Below are 12,877 nucleotides of genomic sequence, written 5' to 3' on the forward strand. Positions count from 1 at the left end.
GAAGGGATGCTCAAGACGGCACCACAGAAAGGTAACTGCCTACTAGTCTTGAAAACTACCAAACATTTCAAAAAAGTAATGATGTTTTTCTTGTTTTCTTAAATAATAGTCAAACAGCAAGATATTTTTAAAACTCTGTGAGCTTCTCTAGTAACAGTACAATGCTCCAACAATTATGTTTAGATAATCTCCACGACACTCCCTCCAACCACTACCAACAGTTACTTTTTTTTTCAACATCTTTATTGGAGTATAACTGCTCTACAATGGTGTATTAGCTTCTGCTGCATAACGAAGTGAATCAGCCATACGTATACACATATCCCCTCCCTCTTGCATCTCCCTCCCACCCTCCCCATCCCACCCATCTAGGTGGGTGGTCACAAAGCACAGAACTGATCTCCCTGTGCTATGCGGCTGCTGCCCACCAGCCATCCATTCTACATTTGGTAGTGTATATATGTCCATGCCACTCTCTCACCTTGTCCCAGCCCACCCCTCCCCCTCCCCGTGTCCTGAAGTCCATTCTCCAAAGAAGATATACAGATTGCCAACAAACACATGAAAGGACGCTCAATGTCACAAATCATTAGAGAAATGCAAATCAAAACTACAATGACATATCACCTCACACCAGTCACAATGGCCATCATCAAAAAATCTACAAACAACAAATGCTGGAGAGGTTGTGGAGAAAAGGGAACCCTCTTGCACTGTTGGTGGGAATGTAAATTGATACAGCCACTATGGAGAACAGTATGGAGGTTCCTTAAAAAACTAAAAACAGAACTACCATATGACCCAGCAATCCCACTACTGGGCATATACCCTGAGAAAACTATAATTCAAAAAGAGTCATGGGGGGAATTGGGAAGATGGAGGAAGAGTAAGACGCAGAGATCACCTTCCTCCCCACAGATACATCAGAAATACATCTACACGTGGAACTGCTCCTATAGAACACCCACTGAACGCTGGCAGAAGACGTCAGACCTCCCAAAAGGCAAGAAACTCCCCACGTACCTGGGTAGGGCAAAAGAAAAAAGAAACAACAGAGACAAAAGAATAGGGACGGGACATGCACGAGTGGGAGGCAGCTGTGAAGGAGGAAAGGTTCCCACACACTAGGAAGCCCCTTCGTGGGCGGAGACTGCGGGTGGCGGAGCGGGGAAGCTTCGGAGCCACGGAGGAGAGCACAGCCACAGGGGTGCGGAGGGCAAAGCGGAGAGGCTCCCGCACAGAGGTTCGGCGCCGAGCAGCACTCACCAGCCCGAGAGGCTTGTCTGCTCAGCCGCCGGGGCGGGCAGGGGCTGGGAGCTGAGGCTCGGGCTTCGGTGGGATCGCAGGGAGAGGACTGGGGTTGGCGGCGTGAACACGGCCTGAAGGGGGCTAGTGCGCCACAGCTAGCCGGGAGGGAGTCTGGGAAAAAGTCTGCAGCTGCCGAAGAGGCAAGAGACTTTTTCTTGCCTCTTTGTTTCCTGGTGTGCGAGGAGAGGGGATTCAGAGCACCGCCTAAACGAGCTCCAGAGATGGGCGCAAGCCGCGGCTATCAGCGCGGACCCCAGAGATGGGCATGAGACGCTAAGGCTGCTGCTGCCGCCACCAAGAAGCCTGTGTGCGAGCACAGGTCACTCTCCACACCTCCCCTCCCGGGAGCCTGTGCAGCCCGCCACTGCCAGGCTCCCGTGATCCAGGGACAACTTACCCGGGAGAACGCACGGCGCGCCTCAGGCTGGTGCAACGTCACGCTGGCCTCTGCCGCCGCAGGCTCGCCCCACCTCCGTACCCTCCCTCCCCCTGGCCTGAGTGAGCCAGAGCCCCCAAAGCAGCTGCTCCTTTAACCCCGTCCTGTCTGAGCAAAGAACAGACGCCCTCAGGCGACCTACACACAGAGGCGGGTCCAAATCCAAAGCTGAACCCCGGGAGCTGTGCGAATAAAGAAGAGAAAGGGAAATTTCTCCCAGCAGCCTCAGAAGCAGGAGGAATGAAATCTCCACAATCAACTTGATGTACCCTGCATCTGTGGAATACCTGAATAGACAACGAATCATCCCAAATTGAGGAGGTGGACTTTGGGAGCAAGATACATTATTTTTTCCCCTTTTCCTCTTTTTGTGAGTGTGTATGTGTATGCTTCTGCGTGAGATTTTGTCTGTATAGCTTTGCTTTCACCATTTGTCCTAGGATTCTGTCCGTCCTTTTTTTTTTTTACATTAAAAAAATTTTTTTTTCTTAATAATTATTTTTTATTTTTTTAATTTTAATAACTTTATTTTATCTTACTTTATTTTATTTTATCCTCTTTCTTTTTTTTCTTTCTATTTTTTCTCCCTTTTATTCTGAGCCGTGTGGATGACAGGCTCTTGGTGCTCTGGCCAGGCGTCAGGGCAGTGCCACTGAGGTGGGAGAGCCAACTTCAGGACACTGGTCCACAAGAGACCTCCCAGCTCCATGTAATACCAAATGGCGAAAATCTCCCAGAGATCTCCATCTCAACACCAAGACCCAGCTTCACTCAACGACCAGCAGGCTATAGTGCTGGACACCCTATGCCAAACAACTAGCAAGACAGGAACACAGCCCCATCCATTAGTAGAGAGGCTACCTAAAATCATAGTAAGGCGACAGACACCCCAAAACACACCACCAAACGTGGACCTGCCTACCAGAAGGACAAGATCCAGCCTCATCCACCAGAACACAGGCGCTAGTCCCCTCCACCAGGAAGCCTACACAACCCACTGAACCAACCTTAGCCATGGGGGACAGATACCAAAAACAACAGGAACTATGAACCTGCAGCCTGCAAAAAGGAGACCCCAAACACCGTAAGATAAGCAAAATGAGAAGACAGAAAAACATACAGCAGATGAAGGAGCAAGGTAAAAACACACCAGACCTAACAAATGAAGAGGAAATAGGCAGTCTACCTGAAAAAGAATTCAGAATAATGATAGTAAAGATGATCCAAAATCTTGGAAATAGAATAGACAAAATGCAAGAAACATTTAACAAGGACCTAGAAGAACTAAAGAGGAACCAAGCAATGATGAAAAACACAATAAATGAAATTAAAAATACTCTAGAAGGGATCAATAGCAGAATAACTGAGGCAGAAGAAAGGATAAGTGACCTGGAAGATAAAATAGTGGAAATAACTACTGCAGAGCAGAATAAAGAAAAAAAGAATGAAAAGAACTGAAGACAGTCTCAGAGACCTCTGGGACAACATTAAACACACCAACATTCGAATTATAGGGGTCCCAGAAGAAGAAGAGAAAAAGAAAGGGACTGAGAAAATATTTGAAGAGATTATAGTTGAAAACTTCCTTAAGATGGGAAAGGAAATAGTTAATCAAGTCCTGGAAGCACAGAGAGTCCCATACAGGATAAATCCAAGGAGAAACACACCAAGACACATATTAATCAAACTATCAAAAATTAAATATAAAGAAAACATATTAAAAGCAGCAAGGGAAAAACAACAAATAACACACAAGGGAATCCCCATAAGGTTAACAGCTGATCTTTCAGCAGAAACTCTGCAAGCCAGAAGGGAGTGGCAGAACATATTTGAAGTGATGAAGGAGAAAAATCTACAACCAAGATTACTGTACCCAGCAAGGATCTCATTCAAATTTGATGGAGAAATTAAAACCTTTACAGACAAGCAAAAGCTGAGAGAGTTCAGCACCACCAAACCAGCTTTACAACAAATGCTAAAGGAACTTCTGTAGGCAGGAAACACAAGAGAAGGAAAACACCTACAATAACAAACCCAAAACATTTAAGAAAATGGGAATAGGAACATACATATCGATAATTACCTTAAATGTAAATGGGTTAAATGCTCCCACCAAAAGACGCAGACTGGCTGAATGGATACAAAAACAAGACCCATATATATGCTGTCTACAAGAGACCAACTTCAGACCTAGGGACACATACAGACTGAAAGTGAGGGGATGGAAAAAGATATTCCATGCAAATGGAAATCAAAAGAAAGCTGGAGTAGCAATTCTCATATCAGACAAAATAGACTTTAAAATAAAGACTATTACAAGAGACAAAGAAGGACACTATATAATGATCAAGGGATCGATCCAAGAGGAAGGTATAACAATTGTAAATATTTATGCACCCAACATAGGAGCACCTCAATACATAAGGCAAATACTAACAGCCATAAAAGGGGAAATCGACAGTAACATAATCATAGTAGGGGACTTCAACACCCCACTTTCACCAATGGACAGATCATCCAAAATGAAAATAAATAAGGAAACACAAGCTTTAAATGATACATTAAACAAGATGGACTTAATTGATATTTATAGGACATTCCACCCAAAAACAACAGAATACACATTTTTCTCAAGTGCTCATGGAACATTCTCCAGGATAGATCATATCTTGGGTCACAAATCAAGCATGGGTAAATTTAAGAAAATTGAAATCATATCAAGTATCTTTTCCGACCACAACGCTATGAGACTAGATATCAATTACAGGAAAAGATCTGTAAAAAATACAAACACATGGAGGCTACATAATACACTACTTAATAACGAAGTGATCACTGAAGAAATCAAAGGGGAAATCAAAAAATACCTAGAAACAAATGACAATGGAGACACGACAACCCAAAACCTATGGGATGCAGCAAAAGCAGTTCTAAGAGGGAAGTTTATAGCAATACAAGCCTACCTCAAGAAACAGGAAACATCTTGAATAAACAACCTAACCTTGCACCTAAAGCAATTAGAGAAAGAAGAACAAAAAAACCCCAAAGTTAGCAGAAGGAAAGAAATCATAAAGATCAGATCAGAAATAAATGAAAAAGAAATGAAGGAAACAATAGCAAAAATCAATGAAACTAAAAGCTGGTTCTTTGAGAAGATAAACAAAATTGATAAACCATTAGCCAGACTCATCAAGAGAAAAAGGGAGAAGGCTCAAATCAATAGAATTAGAAATGAAAAAGGAGAAGTAACAACTGACACTGCAGAAATACAAACGATCATGAGAGATTACTACAAGCAACTCTATGCCAATCAAATGGACAACCTGGAAGAAATGGACAAATTCTTAGAAATGCACAAACTGCCGAGACTGAACCAGGAAGACATAGAAAATATGAACAGACCAATCACAAGCACTGAAATTGAAACTGTGATTAAAAATCTTCCAACAAACAAAAGCCCAGGACCAGATGGATTCACAGGTGAATTCTATCAAACATTTAGAGAAGAGCTAACACCTATCCTTCTCAAACCCTTCCAAAATATTGCAGAGGGAGGAACACTCCCCAACTCATTCTACGAGGCCACCATCACCCTGATACCAAAACCAGACAAAGATGTCACAAAGAAAGAAAACTACAGGCCAATATCACTGATGAACATAGATGCAAAAATCCTCAACAAAATACTAGCAAACAGAATCCAACAGCACATTAAAAGGATCATACACCATGATCAAGTGGGGTTTATTCCAGGAATGCAAGGATTCTTCAATATACGCAAATCAATCAATGGGATACACCATATTAACAAATTGAAGGAGAAAAACCATATGATCATCTCAATAGATGCAGAGAAAGCTTTCGACAAAATTCAACACCCATTTATGATAAAAGCCCTGCAGAAAGTAGGCATAGAGGGAACTTTCCTCAACATAATAAAGGCCATACATGACAAACCCACAGCCAACATCGTCCTCAATGGTGAAAAACTGAAACCATTTCCACTAAGATCATGAACAAGACAAGGTTGCCCACTCTCACCATTATTATTCACCATAGTTTTGGAAGTCTTAGCCACAGCAATCAGAGAAGAAAAAGAAATAAAAGGAATCCAAATCGGAAAAGAAGAAGTAAAGCTGTCACTGTTTGCAGATGACATGATACTATACATAGAGAATCCTAAAGATGCTACCAGAAAACTACTAGAGCTAATCAATGAATTTGGTAAAGTAGCAGGATACAAAATTAATGCACCTCTTCCATTCCGATACGCTAATGATGAAAAATCTGGAAGTGAAATTAAGAAAACACTCCCATTTACGATTGCAACAAAAAGAATAAAATATCTAGGAATAAACCTACCTAAGGAGACAAAAGACCTGTATGCAGAAAATTATAAGACACTGATGAAAGAAATTAAAGATGATACAAATAGATGGAGAGATATACCATGTTCTTGGATTGGAAGAATCAACATTGTGATAATGACTCTACTACCCAAAGCAATCTACAGATTCAATGCAATCCTTATCAAACTACCACTGGCATTTTTCACAGAACTAGAACAAAAAATTTCACAATTTGTATGGAAACACAAAAGACCCCGAATAGCCAAAGCAATCTTGAGAACGAAAAATGGAGCTGGGGGAATCAGGCTCCCTGACTTCAGACTATACTACAAAGCTACAGTAATCAAGACAGTATGGTACTGGCACAAAAACAGAAACATAGATCAATGGAACAGGATAGAAAGCCCAGAGATAAACCCACGCACATATGGTCACCTTATCTTTGATAAAGAAGACAAGAGTATACAATGGAGAAAAGACAGCCTCTTCAATAAGTGGTGCTGGGAAAATTGGACAGGTACATGTAAAAGTATGAAATTAGAACACTCCCTAACACCATACACAAAAATAAACTCAAAATGGATTAAAGACCTAAATGTAAGGCCAGACACTATAAAACTCTTAGAGGAAAACATAGGCAGAACACTGTATGACATAAATCACAGCAAGATCCTTTTTGACCCACCTCCTAGAGAAATGGAAATAAAAACAAAAATAAACAAATGGGACCTAATGAAATTTACAAGCTTTTGCACAGCAAAGGAAACCATAAACAAGACCAAAAGACAACCCTCAGAATGGGAGAAAATATTTGCAAATGAAGCAACTGACAAAGGATTAATCTCCAAAATTTACAAGCAGCTCATGCAGCTCAATATCAAAAAAACAAACAACTCAATCCAAAAATGGGCAGAAGACTTAAATAGACATTTCTCCAAAGAAGATATACAGATGGCCAACAAACACATGAAAGGATGCTCAACATCACTAATCATTAGAGAAATGCAAATCAAAACTACAATGAGGTATCACCTCACACCAGTCAGAATGGCCATCATCAAAAAAATCTAGAAACAATAAATGCTGGAGAGGGTGTGGAGAAAAGGGAACTCTCTTGCACTGCTGGTGGGAATGTAAATTGATACATCCACTATGGAGAACAGTATGGAGGTTCTTTAAAAAACTAAACATAGAACTACCATACGACCCAGCAATCCCACTACTGGGCATATACCCTGAGAAAACCATAATTCAAAAAGAGTCACGTACCACAATATTCATTGCAGCACTATTTACAGTAGCCAGGACATGGAAGCAACCTAAGTGTCCACTGACAGATGAATGGATAAAGAAGATGTGGCACATATATACAATGGAATATTACTCAGCCATAAGAAGAAATGAAATTGAGTTATTTGTATTGAGGTGGATGGACCTAGAGTCTGTCATACAGAGTGAAGTCAGAAAGAGAAAAACAAATACCGTATGCTAACACACATACATGGAATCTAAAAAAAAAATGGTTCTCATGAACCTAGGGGAAGGACAGGAATAAAGACACAGACGTAGAGAATGGACTTGAGGACACGGGGAAAGGGAAGGGTAACTGGGACGAAGTAAGAGAGTGGCATGGACATATATACACTACCAAATGTAAAACAGATAGCTAGTGGGAAGTAGCTGCATAGCACAGGGAGATCAGCTCGGTGCTTTGCGACCACCTAGAGGGGTGGGACAGGGAGGGTGGGAGGGAGATGCACGAGGGAGGGGATATGGGCATATATGTATGCATACAGCTGACTCACTTTGCTATACAGAAGAAACTAACACAACACTGTAAAGCAATTATACTCCAATAAAGATGTTAAAAAAAACCACAGATTTTTAAGAATGATAATAATTACAGTAGCATAGGTTTGTCTACGACTTCACAGTTTAAAAAAAAATGCTATGGTATTTTTAACGCAATCTAGTTGTCACAAAAACCTTGTGAAGCAGGTACCATTGGCCCTGTTTGCACATGAGGAAACAGATTCAGATTGTTCTCATGACTCGCCCAAGGCAGTAGAATGAGTAAATGGCAGCGCTTGGGCGCCAACTCCCATATCCCGCGGCAGCTTTCCCTTGGCTACTTTGCTTGGTCCAGTTTATCGCCGTCGGTGTTTACCCTTCTTGCACTGTGCTGTCATCTCTAAATTCATCTCTCCAATTCAAAGCCAGTGCTGCTCAAATAATGATGGTCTTTCTGCCACTTGAGAAGTCAGGACAGGGCCTGTCCGGAGAATAAGAAGTATAGCCTCACCTGGTGTTCCTAAGCGGGCCTGAGCAATGGTCAGTTTCTCATGGGGTGCTTGGCACTGGCAGCTGGTTTCATCTGCAAATGGGGCAGGTGCAGTCAGGGTCTAGAAGGGAAAAAGAGAAAGGGAATATAGTCTGACAAACTTTCCTTTGGCACTAACTTCCCCTGAAGTTTTATTTCTGTTGGCTACACGCGTGTGATTAAGTAGAAGATATCTGCTGAGTCTTTTGAAGAAATATTGTACTGTTAGAAATAAAAACGGACGCTGTCACTGAAACCTTTTTTTTTGAATGATGCTTCAGAAATAAGAGCTCTTCAGTGTGTACTATCTGCCAGGTACCAGATGCGGTGCTCTGGACACGTTCTCTCTCCCAGGCCCCACGATGGCTAGATACTGCTCTCCTCCTATAGGCATTCTATCCTTCTACAGTGCAGGATGATACCATCTCTATATCACAGAAAAGGAAACTGAGGCTTAGCAGGATTAAGAAATATGCTAAGTCATGCCCCTGGAAAGTCACAATGCTCAGCTTTGAGCATTTCACCAACAACGAGGGCAGACTTCAAACATTCAGACTTACCCACACCCGGGGGTACTCGGCTGGAAGGAATGCCATAGTCAGGAGTGTGGCAGACATCTGTATTCCACACACAGCGGCCTGGCCAATCACAAACTCTGACGTCTCTTTAGCGCAAAGGCCAAAGCCGTTATCTGTGCCCGGGGCGGTGGGGGGGGGGTGCAGTGTGGAGGGGGTTGCCTAAAAGCACAGCATTTCTGGCGGGCTGCAGATAACTGCTCCTCTGGTAGCTCCACAGCCACCAACGGCTGGAGGCCCCGCCCCAGGCAGCTTGCACTGGGGCTCTGGGGAGCGCTGTCAGAGAGATGTAGTCACTTGGAAGCTTGCCCAGGAAGTGGCTCTGCATTTTTGAGTCAGCCTCTTAAAATGAAAACCTCACTCTCTCTAGACAGGGGAAGACAAAGCGAGCAGTATTTTTGTAAACAGGGCAAATGCAATCCCAAATCTATCTGTAGTCTTTGAACCATGCCCTTACCGTGGTCATCGCTACATCATCTTTAATATTTTTAAAGCTGAAGGTGACGAGTCACTGTGAACATACTGTTGCACGCATACTCATATTGTTGCATGAATTATTTCTTAGAGGTAGACACAGGTGTTCCTTAACTTGGGAAGACTCGACTGAAGAATGATCCACATATGTGACGGGGGGCTGTGGCCCACTTCTGCCATTCATTTACTCATTCACTCATTCACTCACTCATTCAAATATATGTCAGGCACTATCTTAGAACTGGGGATAGAAGCACGGATAAGACCAGTCCCTATCCTGGAGTAGCCCCCATTCTCCTCTGCCCTGCCAAGAAGCCGTCCTGCCCTGTGCCCACCCTCTCCCCACTGTAGCACCTTCCACCCTGGGAGCTGGAGTCCTGTCCCAGAGTTCTTTGGAGACCTCCCAGTTGCCTGAGACTTTCTTAAGCGCCACCCTCCCATTCGGGACTCTGAAAGCAAACCAAGACTTGAGACATGGATTCTGGAAATTTGAGTCTGTTATTGGTTCTCTTTCACATACTGTAAGGTGACCTTGTGGGCCGTGATGGGCTAGAGCAGTGTTTGTGATGTAGCAAAGGGGTGCAGGTGCAGTCAGAAGAGCAGAGGCTCTGTAGCCACAAAATGGGGGTTCAAATTCTCTTTCCAGCACTTAAAGGCTGTGTGTTCTAATTTGGCTCTCCTAGTTGAAAGGAACTGATACTAGGGACTTCCCTGGCGGTCCAGTTGTTAAGACTCCGCCCTTCCAATGCAGGGGGCGTGGATTCAATCCCTGGTTGGGTAACTAAGATCCCACATGCTGTGTGGCATGGCCAAAAAATAAAAATAAAATAAAATAAAATAAAATAAGTAGAAGGTAGAAGAAAGAAACTTAAAAATAAATAAATTTTTTTTAAAAAGAAAGGAACTGATACTAAACGTAGCTCAAGAGATGAAGGATTATTTTATGGCTACCCTGGCACAGAAACTGTGGGGAAGAAAGGAGGAAAGGGGCAGCGGGTTAGCCCCAGAGCGCTCTGCATCAACCTGGCTGCTCCCGCTCTGATTACTCTATGTCCTCCTGCTACGTTAAAGTCTCTGCCTTCTCCTCCCTGATAAACTTCAGCTTGAACATGGCCCATTACAGCTTCCTCAGCCTCCCTTCCCAAGATTCATTCAGCAACTTTGGGTTGAGCCTTTCAGCCCCAGTTCCTGCTCCTACCAACTTTCTGCTTCTTTCCATGTTTCCCAATTCAAATCCCTAAAGGAAGATCAGATTGGCCAAGCTCATCTTTTCAAACCAGGCCACAACCAGGATTGGCTGGCACTGAGTCGGGTGCCACCTGGGGCCCACCGGCTGTAGCTGGTGAAGGGAGGAGGAGTGGCCAGGAAGGTCATGGGTGGCCTGTCACTGCTTCTTTAGCAGGGGCTGCCTTTGGGGCAAGAAATGTATCTGACTTTGTGTGTTCTTGAAAGGAAGCTCCTCAACTTAGTTGAAACTCAGTTTTATCTGTAAAATCTGTACCTATCTTGTAGGGCTGTTGTGAAAAATAGGGATCATTATGTAAAGTAGCTGGTACTCAATGACTTGGAGCAATTTTTAGTGCTTCTATTAGTGTTCATTATTATATGTCATAATATATAGTACTATATATTATGATAATTATATCTATTGTGTAGTTCCCCATTGAAACAAGCAAACTGACTCTTGATTGAACTCTAGGACACAACCCAAATAGGTAAATGAATTGGCAGATGGGGTTAGCTTATATTAATGACTGATTAACCTTTAATCTATGTGGGCAGTGACTCTTTTTCACATGATCTGAAATAAATTACTAATTGGAGATCTTTTATGTGCTAGTCACAAACTTTATTAAAGATATAAGGTGTTGCCATTTTCCAAGAAAGCTGTATTCTAGAGGGTGTGAAATCTGGTAATTAAAGTTGTAAAGCAACAGTAGTTACTCAAAGGTGAAAAAAGGTTTATATGCACTGTGCATTTTGTTCTTAATTATCGTGGCCTAGAAGTAGGAAAATGGGAGAAGCAAAGAGATGGAAAGCAGAGAGTATTCCTAAGTGTCCTTGTGAGTCTGTATCATTAACAGCAGTTGACATGGAGAAGGGGTATTTCTTGTTATGTACAAGGCACTGTGCTTAGAATGGGGAGAATGTAAAAATAAATGAGTCACAGCCTTGTTCTCTAGAACACTGCCTTCCAAAATGAGGCAGAATACTTCCTGAGCTGAGATTCAAGCTCTGCATTCAGGAAGACTTTGGTTAAGGCCCAGCTACCATCAACCAGCCCTGTGATTGGAGACAGTATTTCTTCAGCCTAAACATCCCAGTACTCCTCCTCCTCTGAGCCAGAGCAAAGCATTTGATTTAGAAGGAATTCTATGCTACCAAGTTGTCTCCTCCACCTACAAAGGGCAGACCAACCTCAGGGCAATGGGATTAAGAGAGCCAGAGGCTCCAGGGAGGGACAGGGACTGGTCCAACCTGGCCTCCAGGCTCTATACCAGCCTGCAGGGGACCCAGGCCCTCATCTATTCCTCACCGTTTGCCAAAGCTGGAATGGTTGCAGGGATCCTCTCGTCTAGGCCCTACATAAGGCATAAAACTGAGGCCCAATAACATAATGTAAAAATCTTTAAGTGCCTACTTAGTGCCATGTATCCGTCTATATGCTATCAAATGTATTAGCTCATTTAATTTATACCACAACTCTGCGAGGCAGGTACTGCCTCCACTGAACTGTAAAGGACCTGTCTTCAACAGTGACGCCAAGTGGCAGCAAGAAGCAACAACAGTGGTAGATCCCTCAGACTCAGGTACCTTTTTGGCTTCCTTTGAACTGAGGATACGCTAGGATTCTTAGACAATTAGGATAAAGGGGCCTCAAAAAGGAGATACTGAACTTCCTGCTAATTAGAAAAGTGAGGGGGGCAAACAATTAATTGAAAAAACAAAAGCATGGGACCATATTTTTACTCAGACTTAGTGAAATAGGTCAGATGACTTACATATAAACGAGCCTCAACTTAGACTCCAAATCACATAGTTGAGTGTTTACTAGCACATGCTATGTGTTTCATATGATGCTAGATGTTTGTAGGGTGGATAAGTCAGGGAAGGAAATAAGAAAGGGAAAAGCAGAATTGGCTCTGGGGCAGCAATCCTCAAAGGCGAAAGGTGGCCTGTTTAGAATGGGAGGAGGTATTAGTTTAAAAAGGCATATTCAATTTTTAGTAATTTTATATATGGGGAGAAAACTCTACCCTTTTCAACCTACAAGTCATAGAAATTAAGCCTCTTGACTGGTAGAGATCATCAGAGCATAGACTATGCCCCCCTAGGAAGCCATATTCCAAATTTGGAGATAGAGAGGCCCATGAAATTTTTATGTTTACTAGAAGAGAGTGAGGATTTTAAAGGG

General features: G+C 42.8%; 1 protein-coding gene across 4 annotated transcripts in view; it reads right to left on the minus strand.

The window, feature by feature from the left end:
- The window catches only part of PCYT1B (phosphate cytidylyltransferase 1, choline, beta), a 167,564-nt gene that overhangs the window by 99,266 nt on the left and 55,421 nt on the right, over positions 1–12,877 (minus strand). For 2 of the 4 annotated variants that reach the window (XM_036841036.1, XM_036841037.1), the window contains exon 2: positions 8,396–8,495. The exons of 1 other annotated variant lie outside the window; for it this stretch is intronic. In XM_036841036.1, the coding sequence (XP_036696931.1) occupies positions 8,396–8,495 (100 nt within the window). Of the gene's footprint in view, positions 1–8,395; positions 8,496–8,973; positions 9,091–12,877 lie in introns of those variants that run through there. One more of the 4 variants, XM_036841038.1, reaches the window with a different exon arrangement.

The sequence above is a fragment of the Balaenoptera musculus genome, chromosome X (genome assembly GCF_009873245.2).
Source record: "Balaenoptera musculus isolate JJ_BM4_2016_0621 chromosome X, mBalMus1.pri.v3, whole genome shotgun sequence".
In the NCBI taxonomy this organism is placed as follows: domain Eukaryota; kingdom Metazoa; phylum Chordata; class Mammalia; order Artiodactyla; family Balaenopteridae; genus Balaenoptera; species Balaenoptera musculus.